Source organism: Cyrtonyx montezumae, unplaced genomic scaffold (genome assembly GCF_038088225.1).
Source record: "Cyrtonyx montezumae isolate F1298 unplaced genomic scaffold, pur_monq_1.0 scaffold_5, whole genome shotgun sequence".
Lineage (NCBI taxonomy): Eukaryota > Metazoa > Chordata > Aves > Galliformes > Odontophoridae > Cyrtonyx > Cyrtonyx montezumae.
Window position 1 is genome coordinate 8,717,100 of NW_027072056.1, and position 13,527 is coordinate 8,730,626.

General features: G+C 35.5%; 1 protein-coding gene across 1 annotated transcript in view; it reads left to right on the top strand.

Annotated features, from left to right (window-relative positions):
- Positions 1-13,527, top strand: part of COL4A3 (collagen type IV alpha 3 chain) — a 59,261-nt gene that overhangs the window by 20,833 nt on the left and 24,901 nt on the right. Inside the window, exons 14-27 of the mRNA XM_065748407.1 lie at positions 1,079-1,156; positions 1,871-1,933; positions 2,158-2,214; positions 4,189-4,233; positions 5,620-5,673; positions 5,969-6,010; positions 7,169-7,253; positions 7,897-7,932; positions 8,295-8,459; positions 9,520-9,612; positions 10,685-10,780; positions 11,021-11,091; positions 12,104-12,292; positions 13,198-13,366. Coding sequence (XP_065604479.1) covers positions 1,079-1,156; positions 1,871-1,933; positions 2,158-2,214; positions 4,189-4,233; positions 5,620-5,673; positions 5,969-6,010; positions 7,169-7,253; positions 7,897-7,932; positions 8,295-8,459; positions 9,520-9,612; positions 10,685-10,780; positions 11,021-11,091; positions 12,104-12,292; positions 13,198-13,366 — 1,243 coding nt within the window. The remainder of the gene's footprint in view (positions 1-1,078; positions 1,157-1,870; positions 1,934-2,157; positions 2,215-4,188; positions 4,234-5,619; positions 5,674-5,968; positions 6,011-7,168; positions 7,254-7,896; positions 7,933-8,294; positions 8,460-9,519; positions 9,613-10,684; positions 10,781-11,020; positions 11,092-12,103; positions 12,293-13,197; positions 13,367-13,527) is intronic.

Here is a 13,527-nt window from a genome sequence, read left to right on the forward strand (position 1 = left end):
ATATCATTTTTATTTGCACAGTGTTCCTAACTGCTTATCCAAGTATGTAAACACTGGTAAATGTAGAGCATCTGTAGACTCACAATTTCTTATGGCCAACATCTTTTTTGTTTCAGCCCTTGTGATGCTAGAAAACCTCCCAGGTTTTGAGGAAAAATTGGATGATTCATCTTTCATTGTCTTACTTTGTATGCCGTATAATTTACATTCATAGAAATGACAAAGAATATGACCTCAGCCTGCAGTTGGAGGACCAGTGTAGTCAGTCTGAATGCCTTTACAGAATCCTTTTAAGAACTTGGGTCACCTCAGAGTTAAGCTAATGGACCTGCACAGGTTCAGCTGTGGTCTGAAGCATCACTGACAGTGGGATTTATTTTAATTTTGTAATTAGTACTAGGAACATGCTAGAAGGTTCCTGGCAAAATGTTGAGAACTACAGATTGATTATTTGTGAAGCATTTTCTGCTGTTACAGTGCAAGTACTTGCAAAGGCTTTCTCTTGGCTTAAAATCACTTATAATCATGGATAATGCTTTGTTGAGCTCTGCAGGAAAGGTCATATTTAGGAATTTTCCTGTTCATCAGCACAAAGTATATTTTGTTATTAATGTTTAGATAAAAAGCACAAAAATGAATTTTACCTTTCAGTAATTTATTACAATCATCTTCTTGTAGTATGGGGCTACAATTTTGAGGATGTCACCAAAGACACTTCATGTATTTTTATTAACTGCCTTCATCAAATTGGGAGAAAAATGATGATAATTGTAAGGAGATGTTTTAAATAAATTTAGAGATAAAATAGTATTAAAGGCACTCTTTATGCTAATTTGAGATACATTCTCATCATGTATCTCAATTTCTCACCTAGGAGAACACTGTCATAACAGTCTTAAGTTTCCTGTATGCCTTTTTATTGGGAGGTAAAAAGCAAGCAAACAGGAATATTAATGCTATTAACAGGTAATTGTAAAGACAGAAAAAAATTATCAATGTCATAAATATAGCAGTAGTCATTTGAAAGAAACAAACAAACAAATTTGTAACTGCTTCACTTTTTCCTTTTTTTTTTAAGGGAGACACTGGATTAACTGGACCCCCTGGACCACCAGGAACCGTTATTGTTACATTAAGTGGACCAGACAACATGACGGTAGTAAAATAGTCAAAGGCTATGTTCCAATAAAACATTTTACTGTTTTTTACTTTGTGCAAGGACACCTCTATCTTCATTGTCCTGATAACATTTGTTTACACCCACTCTAACCTTTTCAGTATTCTTTAGTTAGGTACTAAGCTTTTCTTACAATGTGTCTGTTCAGTTTTTCATACATTCTTGAGAGCAGGTCAGTGACTTCGTCAGCAAATTCCCTCAGGAATCTGGGGTACACCTCATCAAGACCCATAGACATACAGATGTTCAGGATCCTCAGGTGGTTACAAACCTAATCTTCACTTACAGAGAGAGAAAAAGAACTCCAAGTTCAAACTGTCTGCTTGAAGGCTACGTATAGTGCAGTCACTAGTGAAGACTGAGGCAAAAAAGTTATTGAATCCCTCAGCCTTGTCCTCATGTGTTGGTTGCGAGCTTGCCTGTGTTGTTCACTAGGGAGGGTATGCCCTCCTGGACTTTCCAGTTGATATACCTATGGAAATCTTTCTCATCCTTCTTTGTACTCCTTGCCATAGGCAGGAGTGCTGCTAGGAAGTTGCTGTTTCATTTAGTCATTTTAGTGCAGCTATCTATGCTTATGTAATCTTGTCAGCGATGTGAGGCTTTCCTAATCATTACACTTGAATGTTTTGATAAGCACAGAAACACCTCAGTGGCCATATTAAATTTTTAATTTTTTTTTCTCTGTAATAGGATTTGAAAGGAGAAAAAGGAGAAAAAGGATCAAGAGGACTTCCAGGGCCAATGGGATTTACAGTAAGAGACTGCAGTAAATGCCATAAATCCAAAAATTCTGACAGCGATTCTTTAGAGTCCAGTATTATGCTACTTATTCTGACCTTTAATGAATACATATTAATGTTATTCTACTTGTACTTCATCTTTACACAATTTAAAGGGGAAAAAAAAAGATAGAAGATGTATTTAATTTAGGAAATGTGACTTAAAATATGTGTATTTTGAGGGTGTTTTTGTTACAGGGGCCAACTGGTGATTCTCAGAGTGAAAAGGGTGACCGAGGAGAACCTGGAGCACAGGTATGTGAAAAAGGCATGTATATGTTAATCTTCCTTGAAAAACAGTTCTGTTCTATTGCTGTTCAGGAAAAAGCTTTTACTCTGTTCCTTTGCAGTTTTCAAGTCAGATTTTTAAGATACAAAAACTTTCATCCAGTAAACCAGACTAGAGATCTGAAAATCAAATATTTGTTCTTACAGGCTCACATACTGTAAGTACATGAAATAAAGGTCAGTTGATGGTGAATACGCTTCAATTTGTTTTGTTGTGAAGCTCTACTCTTGAAAGTTACTCAAAAATATACTCTTCTGGACATATACTTACTTTATACTGCAAGTGTACATGCAGAAGTTGAATTAAAAGCATTTGTTTCACGTGGTGGGGCAAACGTAAGCAAGGATATTTAACCAACAGGTGTGAAGAAAGTTGTCATAAGAGTTAATCGGTTAACAAAACAATATGACATAATTTTGTGGCAAAATTAGGATTTTTTTTTAAGTATGCATGTTAAAATATAATTAGTTGAGTGTATAATATCATGAAGACAATTAAATAGTAAGGTCCCACTTTGTTTACAAGTGATTTTAACTTTTTACATAAAATCTGTTAAAAAAGATGTGTATTCATAATAATTAAACCTGTTTAACAGTTTACTGTTAACAATTTAATGTATATATTTTTAGCAGCTTATATGTACTGTTTCATAATCAGAAAAGAACCCTGAAATACTCAAATTAAAATGCTTCGTGGTATTTCCTAAACAAAACATTCTGATCCCTCAATTCTAAATAAATATTAATAAACTCATATTAAGAAATATATTAATAATTGCAATATTAAGAAAAATGATTTTTAAATGAAATGTGTAATTCCACGTGAACATACATTTTAAATTTTCTTAGGCAGGGAAGAGTAACAGCACAGGACTAATACTGTTTATTCCTCTTCCTTAGTTTATTTGGTGCTTTAACTTTGATGCTACAGAGCAACTCAACTTTTATTACTCCTATACATTATGAAAAATCGATCAATTAATTCAAACAGAAATTTGAAGTACTGGAAGTTTTTGCTATCCAAAAGCAAGATAGTCTTCTGTGTTCTTTTCACAAAAGTGTTTTAGAATGCACCTTCATTTTCTCCTCGCATAACTCTTGTTGAGAAAGCAGTAGAGCACTCTTGCTTTTCTGCCTCTTGTCCTAAGAACTACAAATTGTGCTAAGGTGTTGACTGGCTGGCTATTCAAAAAAGAAAACAAAATGACAACAACAAAAAATCAAATAACTGAATTTTATATTCTAGAAAAAATGATTATTTTGAGTCAAGTTAAGGCACTGGTAATATGCTACTTCCAGCTTGCCTTCTGCTCTTCCAGAGATTCATCTCTGATTAAATAATACCATCTTTTGAGTATTTCTTTTTTTTTTTTTTTCCTGAAACTTACATTGTAATTCATGGTCTGATCTATGGTTTTGGTGTTTTTTGGTTTTGTTTTTCCCAAAATTATTTTACCTTTCCTTGAATTATTCTGTGCAAAAGAAATTTCTAAAATGTACTTCATCTCCTGTTGTTCTGAACACATCATCATAATCATAATCTTTCACCCAATGCTTCATCTTGTCACTACCTTCCTGCTATGGATTTTAATGAACCACCTTTTCCTGGTTTCTGCCCTCAAGGTGAAAAGTAAGGTATCCATTTCTATAATCATACTGTAGTTTACTTCTATTTTGCTCCCCATTTTTCCTCAGCTAATATTCCACAGGAGGAGGGATGTTCAGGATTTATCTTAATCTCACTGTTTGTGAGCACTAGTTATGATTAGAAATAATGAACATTTGTGAATAACCTGCATTGCTTTCTAAAATTTATTAAGACATGATGTACAGTTACATGTACAGCACTTAGTTGTTATGTTCTTAGAATGCAGTTACACTTCTTTAGGTCTTTCTAATTTTACTATATTTCCCTTCTTTTATTTTATTCTTTCTTTGTAGGGTAAACCTGGTAAAGAAGGTGCCCCAGGACTGCCTGGATTACCGGTAATGAAGGAAACCCTCAGAATGTTTTTTGAGTAACAGTCATCTGTTTAGCGTGGTCATATCTTCTTGTCACAGCCTTAGTAAAATATGCTGATTATGAATATGAAATATGAAAATGCTGACTTGCATGCATTGTTAAACATTTCAATTCACCAAACTGGCCTTAGGACATACCACAAACCTATAGATTTGTGCAGGAGGGGGAGGCATACTACATCTTGTTGCATCTTTGTAAAAGAAAAAAGACTTGTTGCTTGCAGCTATGAAATGTGTCACACACAGGTCAAAGAATCACTAGATCACAAAAAATTAACTACTGAATTTCATTCTGGTTAATCAAGTTGAAATTTTTACAAGAGAGCTAAACCTTATCTCAGCCAAAATCAAGAAGCTAAATAACAGATTTTAATCGATAGAATCAATGACACTCTTACAAAAAAATAGCTGTAGTCAAAGTCACAGCCATCTTGACCTGAAATTAGATGATTGATAGATGTTAAAATTGTTATCTTGAAGGAAATGACAAAATATAATTCTTAAACTATGTCATTTTATACTCAAAATGATCTCATTTGTGTACTGGCTCAATAGTTATTCGATTTTATATTTATTTCACTTTATTTTTCATGACATCATTAGGGTCAAAATGAACTTAAAAAAGCTGATTTCATGTATATCATCCTCCTACTAAAATATTATCCTCATTTTGTCAAAACAACCATAGTACTCAGTCTAAAGATTCCAGTCTGACAAAAAACTTGGAATGACAGATTGCAAGTCTTCACTGTCTTATTACTCAACTAACACAGATAATGCCTTATGTCATCACAAACACAAGTCATTGTTCTCTTCTTATTTCTGCATTACAAACAAGGATTGCATTCAAGTGCATAAGCCCTGGCAAAATCCTTTTTTCTTACATACCTACTCTTGCAGAAAGCCTTAGCATGAGTCTGTGTTATTTTCCATCCTGGTCTTGCTGACACCCCTTAGTTTTAGAGATCAGCATTATCACAGGGATTGGGAATATCTGAAAGATGAAGTTGCTGTATATGAGAATATAACATTGTCTTCAGTATCTTCTTTCAGAAACATCAATTTGCAGAGGAAAGACAAATTAGAGCCTCATATGTTTGTGATGTTTGGAGGGGCTTCAATTTAGGATTGGTAGAATATGCTGTTAGAAGGGCGAGTTTGCATGCGAGACCTGTAGTATAGCTTGCAGGCAAGGAACTTTACCCTAACCTGAGTCTCACTAAGATGTCTTCCTCTGACCAAGTTACATTCATGTTGCAATTACCTTAAAAAAAGAAAAATTTCAGTTCTAAATCTTACTGATAGTGCTAAGAGATTATTTTTTATAACATTGTCTGCTATCACCTGCAGGGACAAAATGGTGAACAGGGCAAACCAGGACTGGCTGGCAGACAAGGAGCTAAGGTACTGGCAAATGTGTTTGATGTTATTTTCTTTTTGACAAGTAATAGTATGTAGAATAGGGGATGGATAAACTTTAATAGATGATGTGTATGAGCTAGTGCTCATCTTTGCCTGCTAGTGTGTTTGTGTAGTTTTTCAAATGTGACTGAAAAGTGTTGTGTTGGGACCAGAGATGGGTCAGGAATGGAAGTCCTTTAATGCTGCAAACAGTCCTGAGGTGACAGAGGATACCAAATGTCATGTCAGTTGTTGTTTTTAATGAATAAAATTAACCAATTTATGTCCTTTAATGAAGGGTATGAAAGGAGACACTGGTCCACCTGGAGCTCGTGGTCAAGTAAGTGTAAATTACTTTCATCATAACAGTTGTGTAAACCACTAGAATAAGAATAAGCCAAACTGACTGCATATGGCATTTTCAGATGCCTCACAGTGCTCTTACTGGAATATGTCATTCTGGAGGTACTGTTATTTTTGAGTGTTTCATGGAGAAGGCATCTCCCTTCATGTAGAATTGGATGCAAAGTCAGCATCTCATTAGACTTCAGTCATTTCCACTCCAGTGGCCTTCTTAAAGGACCCATGTGTATCTAATGGTAATTTTCTGTTCAAATTGCCCAGAAAGAAATGACTTTAAATAAGCTGACTAATCTGCGATATTGACATAGCAATAAAAACACGCACTGCTTTTCAAAAAAATTAATAGAAAAAGAAACGGTGAATTTTAGTTTTAAGCAGTTTTTTGTTGTTCCTTTTAAAACTGGTATATTAGTAGTCCATCTACATTTCAGTGTGATGTTTGTGTATCAAGGAAAGACTCTTACTGTAATCTTATTTTTGGGTAGTAGTGCCCATGCAAAATAATCCAGAAAAAAGCAAAAAAAATTATAGTTACAAAAAAGCAGAAATATAGCTAATAATATTTTGATTCTGCTGTTGGCTTAGGGAAATTTTGAAATCAAGAACTAAGAATATGCTAAGAATATTGAGAATATTAATTTTAAATGAAAAACTTCTGTGTGAATTTGTGATTTAGCTTGATGACTGTCTATTTTCATATGTGATTATTATTATAGGATAGTAGCCTAGATATTGCTGATGCTGCTCTTAGGCAGTAGAATACACTGATTCCTGAAGGTTAATGTCAAGAATATTTTCCATTTCATGCTACTTTAATATTCATGATTAGATCTCCAACTTATACCTTGTCTGTATAATTACATCCACAGACGAAGACGTTCTCTGAGAGTTAAGGAATTTGATTGGAATTCCCAGCTCCCTCTATTTGTAAAAGTCTTGTAGCTTTATCTTTGTGTTAACAATTGTACTTTAAGGCTACTTGTGAGTAATTAGCGTGTGATTAGAAAGTTCTCATGGTGTCACAACTTCAAAATGATGAATGAAATCATGACATTGTTCTATCTAAATGGTCAGGATGGGGCTCTGTGCTTTTCACTCTTACTATTTTTTCTTTTCTTGCAATCTTTTCATTAAGACAGAGTATTATGATGGAGTTGGTGAAAAAGGAGATGAAGGACCCCCTGGACCTCCAGGACCAAAAGGCCAACGTGGCATGCCTGGTTAGTAGCCCATTAAGACTAGAATATTTTGGAAAGAGCTATTTACTCAAAGGGTTTGCTGCAGGCTAAATTTTTGACCACCTAGCAACTTGCTTCTGCCTTTCCAAGAATATTAATATGAAATAGCAGAAATGAAATTTATCCTGAGATTTGTGGACAAATTTCCTTTTAAATATAGTGAAGTCAGTATACTTCTTTGTGCACATAATTGAGTTCAGGACCTAAACTCACTTATACTCTGTATAATGACCTCAGTGGATTATTCCATCAGAGCATTATTTATGTATGCCATAGACAAACCATCAGGGCTTAAGTCTGCTGCTGAAAGTTGTACTTTTTTCAGCTTTCACAGATTGGCATTTGCCATTTTTTGTTGCCTGTCACCCTAAAACAGTAAAGGTTTTCTTTTGTTTATTTTGTCCATGCTGTAAAATTAAAGTGTACTAATTTATTTGAACCAGATTTTAGTGAGAATTGCCAGTGTGCAGCAGTCGCATAAATGGTATATTCCTACAGAGACAAAACCTCTAAAGAGGTAAAATGAGAGAAGAATGCAAAGTCCAAAGATTGTAGTCAGTGTCATTTAGTAGTGCCATGTAGATCATACCATTTTTTAACTGAAGTTCTAAACATTATTTTGCAGGGCCACAGGGTCCTCCTGGAGATGCTGGCAGACCAGGTATATGTAATAATTAAGTACCTCCCTATTATAGCCAGTCAGCTTTGTGAAAAATCTTAATTTTGTAAGACCTTGAACATAACTCTAGGTGGCAAAAATGTGTCACCCAAAATTTTTTTTTGGGACAAGTATCATATGTATCTCAAAGAGATATGAAAGAAAATGAAAGAATTTTAAAATATATTTACATTCTCATCATAAGTATTTAATAAATCATATTCGTGATATGAACTCTGAGACAATGTGTTTTTCCTGTTAAACCTGCAAAGTTTACTTTGCTTTGAAGTTCCATTTCTTGTTTATTTTTATATTGTTTATTGTTTTATATTGTTTGTTTTTATATTTTTTTCCTCTTTTGTTAGGTGTGTCAAGGCCAGGTCTGAGAGGTCCCCCAGGATTTCCTGGGCCAAAAGGAGCAAAAGGAGCAAAAGGACAAGTGGGCTTGTGTATTGTAGGCCCTCCGGGGCTACCTGGGATTACTGGCAGGATTGGTTCTGTTGGATTGCCAGGTCCACCGGGGGAACCAGGTGACACTTCACTATTGTATACACAATATACAACAACAAATCTAGAGTCATCTCAATATCTAATTGATTGGATTATATAAATATTTAAGAATAGAGTATATTTTGAGTTGAACGTGGTTTATCTTTGGAAATTTCATTTTAGAATATTCATTAAAAAGCATGCATAGCAAGGATCTATGTTTCATTGTTAGTGAGATTCTGGGAAGAAGGTATAGTGACTTCCTAGTATAAAAATTTCTCACTTTTTTGTATAAAATCTCACTACATAATCACAGGAAGGACTAATGAGAGAAATCCCAATATTAAGATTAATTTTTCCAAAAACTGCAGTATTTCTGTAAAACTACATTCAGAAAGTTCTATTCTAAAAGTTAGAGAGATCACATGATTGCCTACATAGGTCTCAGTGAGCATAGAGCTGATAAGAAGTTCTGGCAGCATGAAAACAAAATAGCAGCAAAGTCATAGATGAACCAATTGAGTAGACACAGTTTACAGTGCTTTTCGAAAGTATATTAACCAGGAGAACGTCTTTAACAAAAAAGCATCATGTTTCCATTGTATATGGTATGGCTAGCACAGATTCTTTTTTGATATAATGCTTCTCTTTGCTTTCTTAAAGATATCTATCCTGCAAATGTATTGGTCAGTGTATCTTCTGTTTTTTTCCAGAGTGATAGTAAATACATCAGAATAATAATGACAAAGATACTTGAAAGTATTAATAATCTACAATTAAAGTAAAAGCTTCCTTTCTAGTTCTGGAAAAGAAAGATTTCTGCTGATTCAAATAAAATGTAAATATTTCCCTCAGGAGGGACTGTGCTTTTTAAAGGAGCCTCCCTGGCTGGACAGATGTATCCAGCAGCAGTCTGATGAGATTTACTTTAGCTTTGCCCTACTTATCCTCAAGTATTTGAAGTAAAAGGTGTTTTGGACTTGTCCAGGTAGTTCTTTCTTAAATAAATGCTGACACCAGCTCAACCCTGGACCTTTTTTTTCTGCTTTAGCAAATGGATAATTGTCTGATCTATTAGTTCCATGTTTGTTTCATTAACAGGTAGAGTAACTTTTAGAACAGGCCTACCTGGACTTCCTGGACACCCAGGGTGTGCAGGACCTCCAGGACCTCCAGGAGACATTGGCATGAAAGGTCAGTGATTGTGTTTACTAGCTATGTTTCAGGATTGGTATAGTGTTCACTTGGATAACAAGATGTCAGAGATACCAGAGAATATTACTGTTGTGGAGTAAACTTTTCAATCTTTGAGAGCTCTTATAACATAGCAGAGATAAGAGTAGAAAAAAAAATTGTGTTCAGCCTCAGTACAGGGTTTTGTATATCTTGGTTTCAAGTAGAATTTTTTTTTTCTGTGTGAGAATGTTTTCTCTGAATGAGATCAGGAGCAAATTGTAATGGCAGTTACTGGCCTTTTCACGTGGAAACTAAGACACAGAGCTGAAAAATTCCTTTTCCATTTCCGCTTCCTTTCTGAAAGCTATCGCTTAGAAATAAATGGTACAATCTGGTTATAGACCCTCATGAAATTTTTAAATTGACCTCTCAAGCTGTTTGAGTTCAGAGGTTTTAAAAACAATTTTAGAGATAGCAAGATATTATCCTCCCCTTACAGTAAACAGCAGCTAAGAGCAGTGCATGCAGCAGTACCACACATCAGTTGTATAGCACTGCAGCCAGGGTGTAGATCTTCTCTGGGACAGTTACTATTACAGGTAGGTAAGGTTTTTATGTTCCCCTGGTGTTATGTCCAACACCACCAATTGGTCTTTGAGAGAAGGTTCCTTCTGCAAATATCACCACAGGAGCTGCTAAATTTGTATGCCACTTGCCAGTCATTGAAGTAGCCCCCTATGAAGCTTTATCAACTTGAAACCTTTGTTACTTTCTTCTTTTGAAAATATTTACTTATCGATAGAGTGACTATAACCAAACAGCTTACTGAAACTAGAATTGAAAAAAATCAAGAGATTTAAAGTAGGTATTCCTATGTTGTCATTTAAATGTCGTCAGTTCTGATTCAGTCTGACAACAGGTAATCTTGTATTGTATTGGAAATGACCTTCCATCGAAGTTAAGGCCACATTTACTACACTGCTCTTTGACCAGTATGTTTTGGCCACCCTCTGCAACAAATTTTATAATACATTGGTTAGGCTTAGGAGTTACTTGCTGTTGAACAATTTATTAATTTTATTCCTTCTAGGTGATGAAGCTTGCGTATGTACTGATTGCAGCTATATTCCGGGAACACCTGGTCTTCCTGGTTCTCCTGGGCCACGTGGCCAGGATGGCATCCCTGGTAAATGATCTCAGTGTTTGTTATGGGATAGTAGCTCCATTTTCTGATGTGAGCCTGAGCCTTAAAAGCATTTATGCCTGAGCACAGAGCTTATGTGCAGCTTGAAGCAAGGTCAATCTGTGCTCATGCAATCAGGGTGAATGGCAGTAACATTCAGTGTTGAGTGTGATTGTTAGAGCCTGTCAAAACAATTTCCTTATTTTTCTTCTTCCTTTGCAAAATATGCTGTTTCTTTTGCAGGTAGAGAAGGAGCACCAGGTCCCAAAGGAGCTTCAGGTTCTCCAGGAGCACCAGGATTTCCAGGAGCTCAAGTAAGATTTGCATTTTTTCAGATTATTTTTCAGATCCCATAATAATTTCAGATAAATGTCACAGCTGGTGTTACATGCTGTGTTATACTGAATGATTTCAACAGTTATCTGTTGTGTCCTTGCCTTTTACGTTGTGTGCAATTCTGGACTCTCAATAGCAAAAGGATATTAAGATACTTGAAATTGACCAGAGGAGGGCAACAAAGCTGGTAAAAGGGCTAGAAGGCATGTCCTGTGAGGAGAAGCTGAGGACACTTAGTTTGGTGAAGAGGCCAAGATTCTGTTCATCTACATAATGCTATAATCATGGCAGTGGCTGTTAAGCATATACAGTTTTGTCTGTATATGTCTACTGTATATTTTGATCTTTTTCACATCTCTCACTCACTTCTCTTGTGTCCAGCCCTGGTTGTACTGAGAAACTCATAATGTCCTGTTCACTGGTACAAAGGACATTCCTTCTTGGGAAACTTACTGAAGAGGGATGACAGGCACCTGCTACAGGCATAGCACTTGGTTGTTTGTCTTGTGCATGTAGGAATAGTTTTTCTTGGGAAAGTACAGTAGATGCCATCCTATACAAAATTGTGATATGAACAAATACATATTGTGGTGCATACAGATGTATAATTGAAAGAGCCTGCTAATGTTTTTTTTTCATTTCCCAAGAATTCATGAGCTCAAGGTCACTAGATCTCAGTGTGCTTTCTGCTCTACATTATACCCTGAGCGGGTCAAGGAAGGAGCACTGAAATTAGCTACAGGTAGCCAACTATGGCAGCTACAGTGTCCCTAGGGTAAGAGTCCCATGAGGAAAAGAAATCTGATTTTAAGATGTTTTCTGGTACTCCTATTTGTGCCACTGATTGAAGTGTTCACTTTCAGTAAATAGAGATGAGAATAAGGGGAATCTTTCTCAGGTATTTAATTTAAATACTAGTTAAAAAAAAAAAAAGCTTGAAAACAGTTGACATGTGTAGCACTGTAATTTTCTTGATTGTCTTTTTTCCAGGGATCTCCAGGTTTTAAAGGAGATCAAGGACTTAAGGGATCAAAAGGTGAGCCAGGATATGTATATCCAGAGGGACCAAAAGGGGAGCAAGGAGATCCAGGATCCAGGGGAGACAAAGGAAGAAAAGGATCAAGTGGATTTCTGGGAACACCTGGCTTTAAAGGTCACAAAGGTTCTAAAGGTGAAGAGGTGAGTATGCAGTGTTTGTAGTGTATACAGAACTATGAAAAGCTTAGTCAATTATTTTATCTTATATAACAATCAGTTTTACGTATTGTGATATTTCAGCTGAATATCCTCTCTCTGACTTAGGGGTGCTGTGCTCATTTATAGCGATCAATCCCAAGTGAAAACAAGAGAATGACAGTAAAAAATCTTGTGTAATATCAAAGAGAAAAGAGGCTGGTGTGGATGCATGCTGCTGGAAAGTCTCATCACTATCTTAAATTGCTGTGATATATTAATAAATGAAAAAAAAAAAGAAAAAGAAAAAGATATTTTTCTGTCTACTCGCAGTGCTTAAAATAAAAAAATTCGAGTAATTTCTGTTTGGTTTTTAGGAGTTAATCTCTATCCAGGGCTGAGAAAAATCACAAAAGCTGGGAGAATTACTTTAAGACTAGAATTGTTAGGACAGAGCTTATTCACCAGAAACAACAACTAGCAATTATGATTGTGCCATGTTGGCTGAGAAACTGTAAAAGCAATTCAGATATAACTCTGTATAAACCTGACCTCATTGTATCCAAGGAAAATCAATGTTGAGATTTTGTTTTTTCCCAAATCTTGCTTTGAAAATTAAAAAGTAATAGTTCAATGTAATGCCACAGTAATTGAAAATCAAACTGGTTTTTCCTATTTCATTTTTAATAAAAAGGATGGACAAATGCCCTATACTTGTAACAACTGATATTAAAATAAATATTTTCTTGATAACAAGTAATTCGGTCATAAAATTGACAGTTCAATTAACAGAGCTTCTCTGCTGCTGAGATAATGTGGTACCACAGTCACAGAGAATCAGGTATTTTGTTTTGAAAGTTAGCATGAAAAGAAGTAATTCTTGGTGTACAGACATGTGTAATCATTAATAGGGATTGCCTGGTTCAAAAGGAGATAGAGGGCAACCTGGATTGCCTGGTAACCCTGGTCTTCCTGGAGAGATGGGACTTCCTGGACTTCCAGGATATGGACCACAGGGAGTAAGAGGTGTCAAAGGCTCTAAAGGATTACCTGGCCCACATGGATTTCCTGGAGAAGCTGGTTTGTAACTTATTATTTTATTGTTCTTTACCTATGTTGAACATCTCAATTGCAGAGAGAGACTGAAGACAAATAAAAGTTATAAAACTTAGGGAGTTTTTCTTAATATAAGATTTGTGTTGGTCTAACTTCAGTCCCACTAGAAACAATAGCAAAAATTC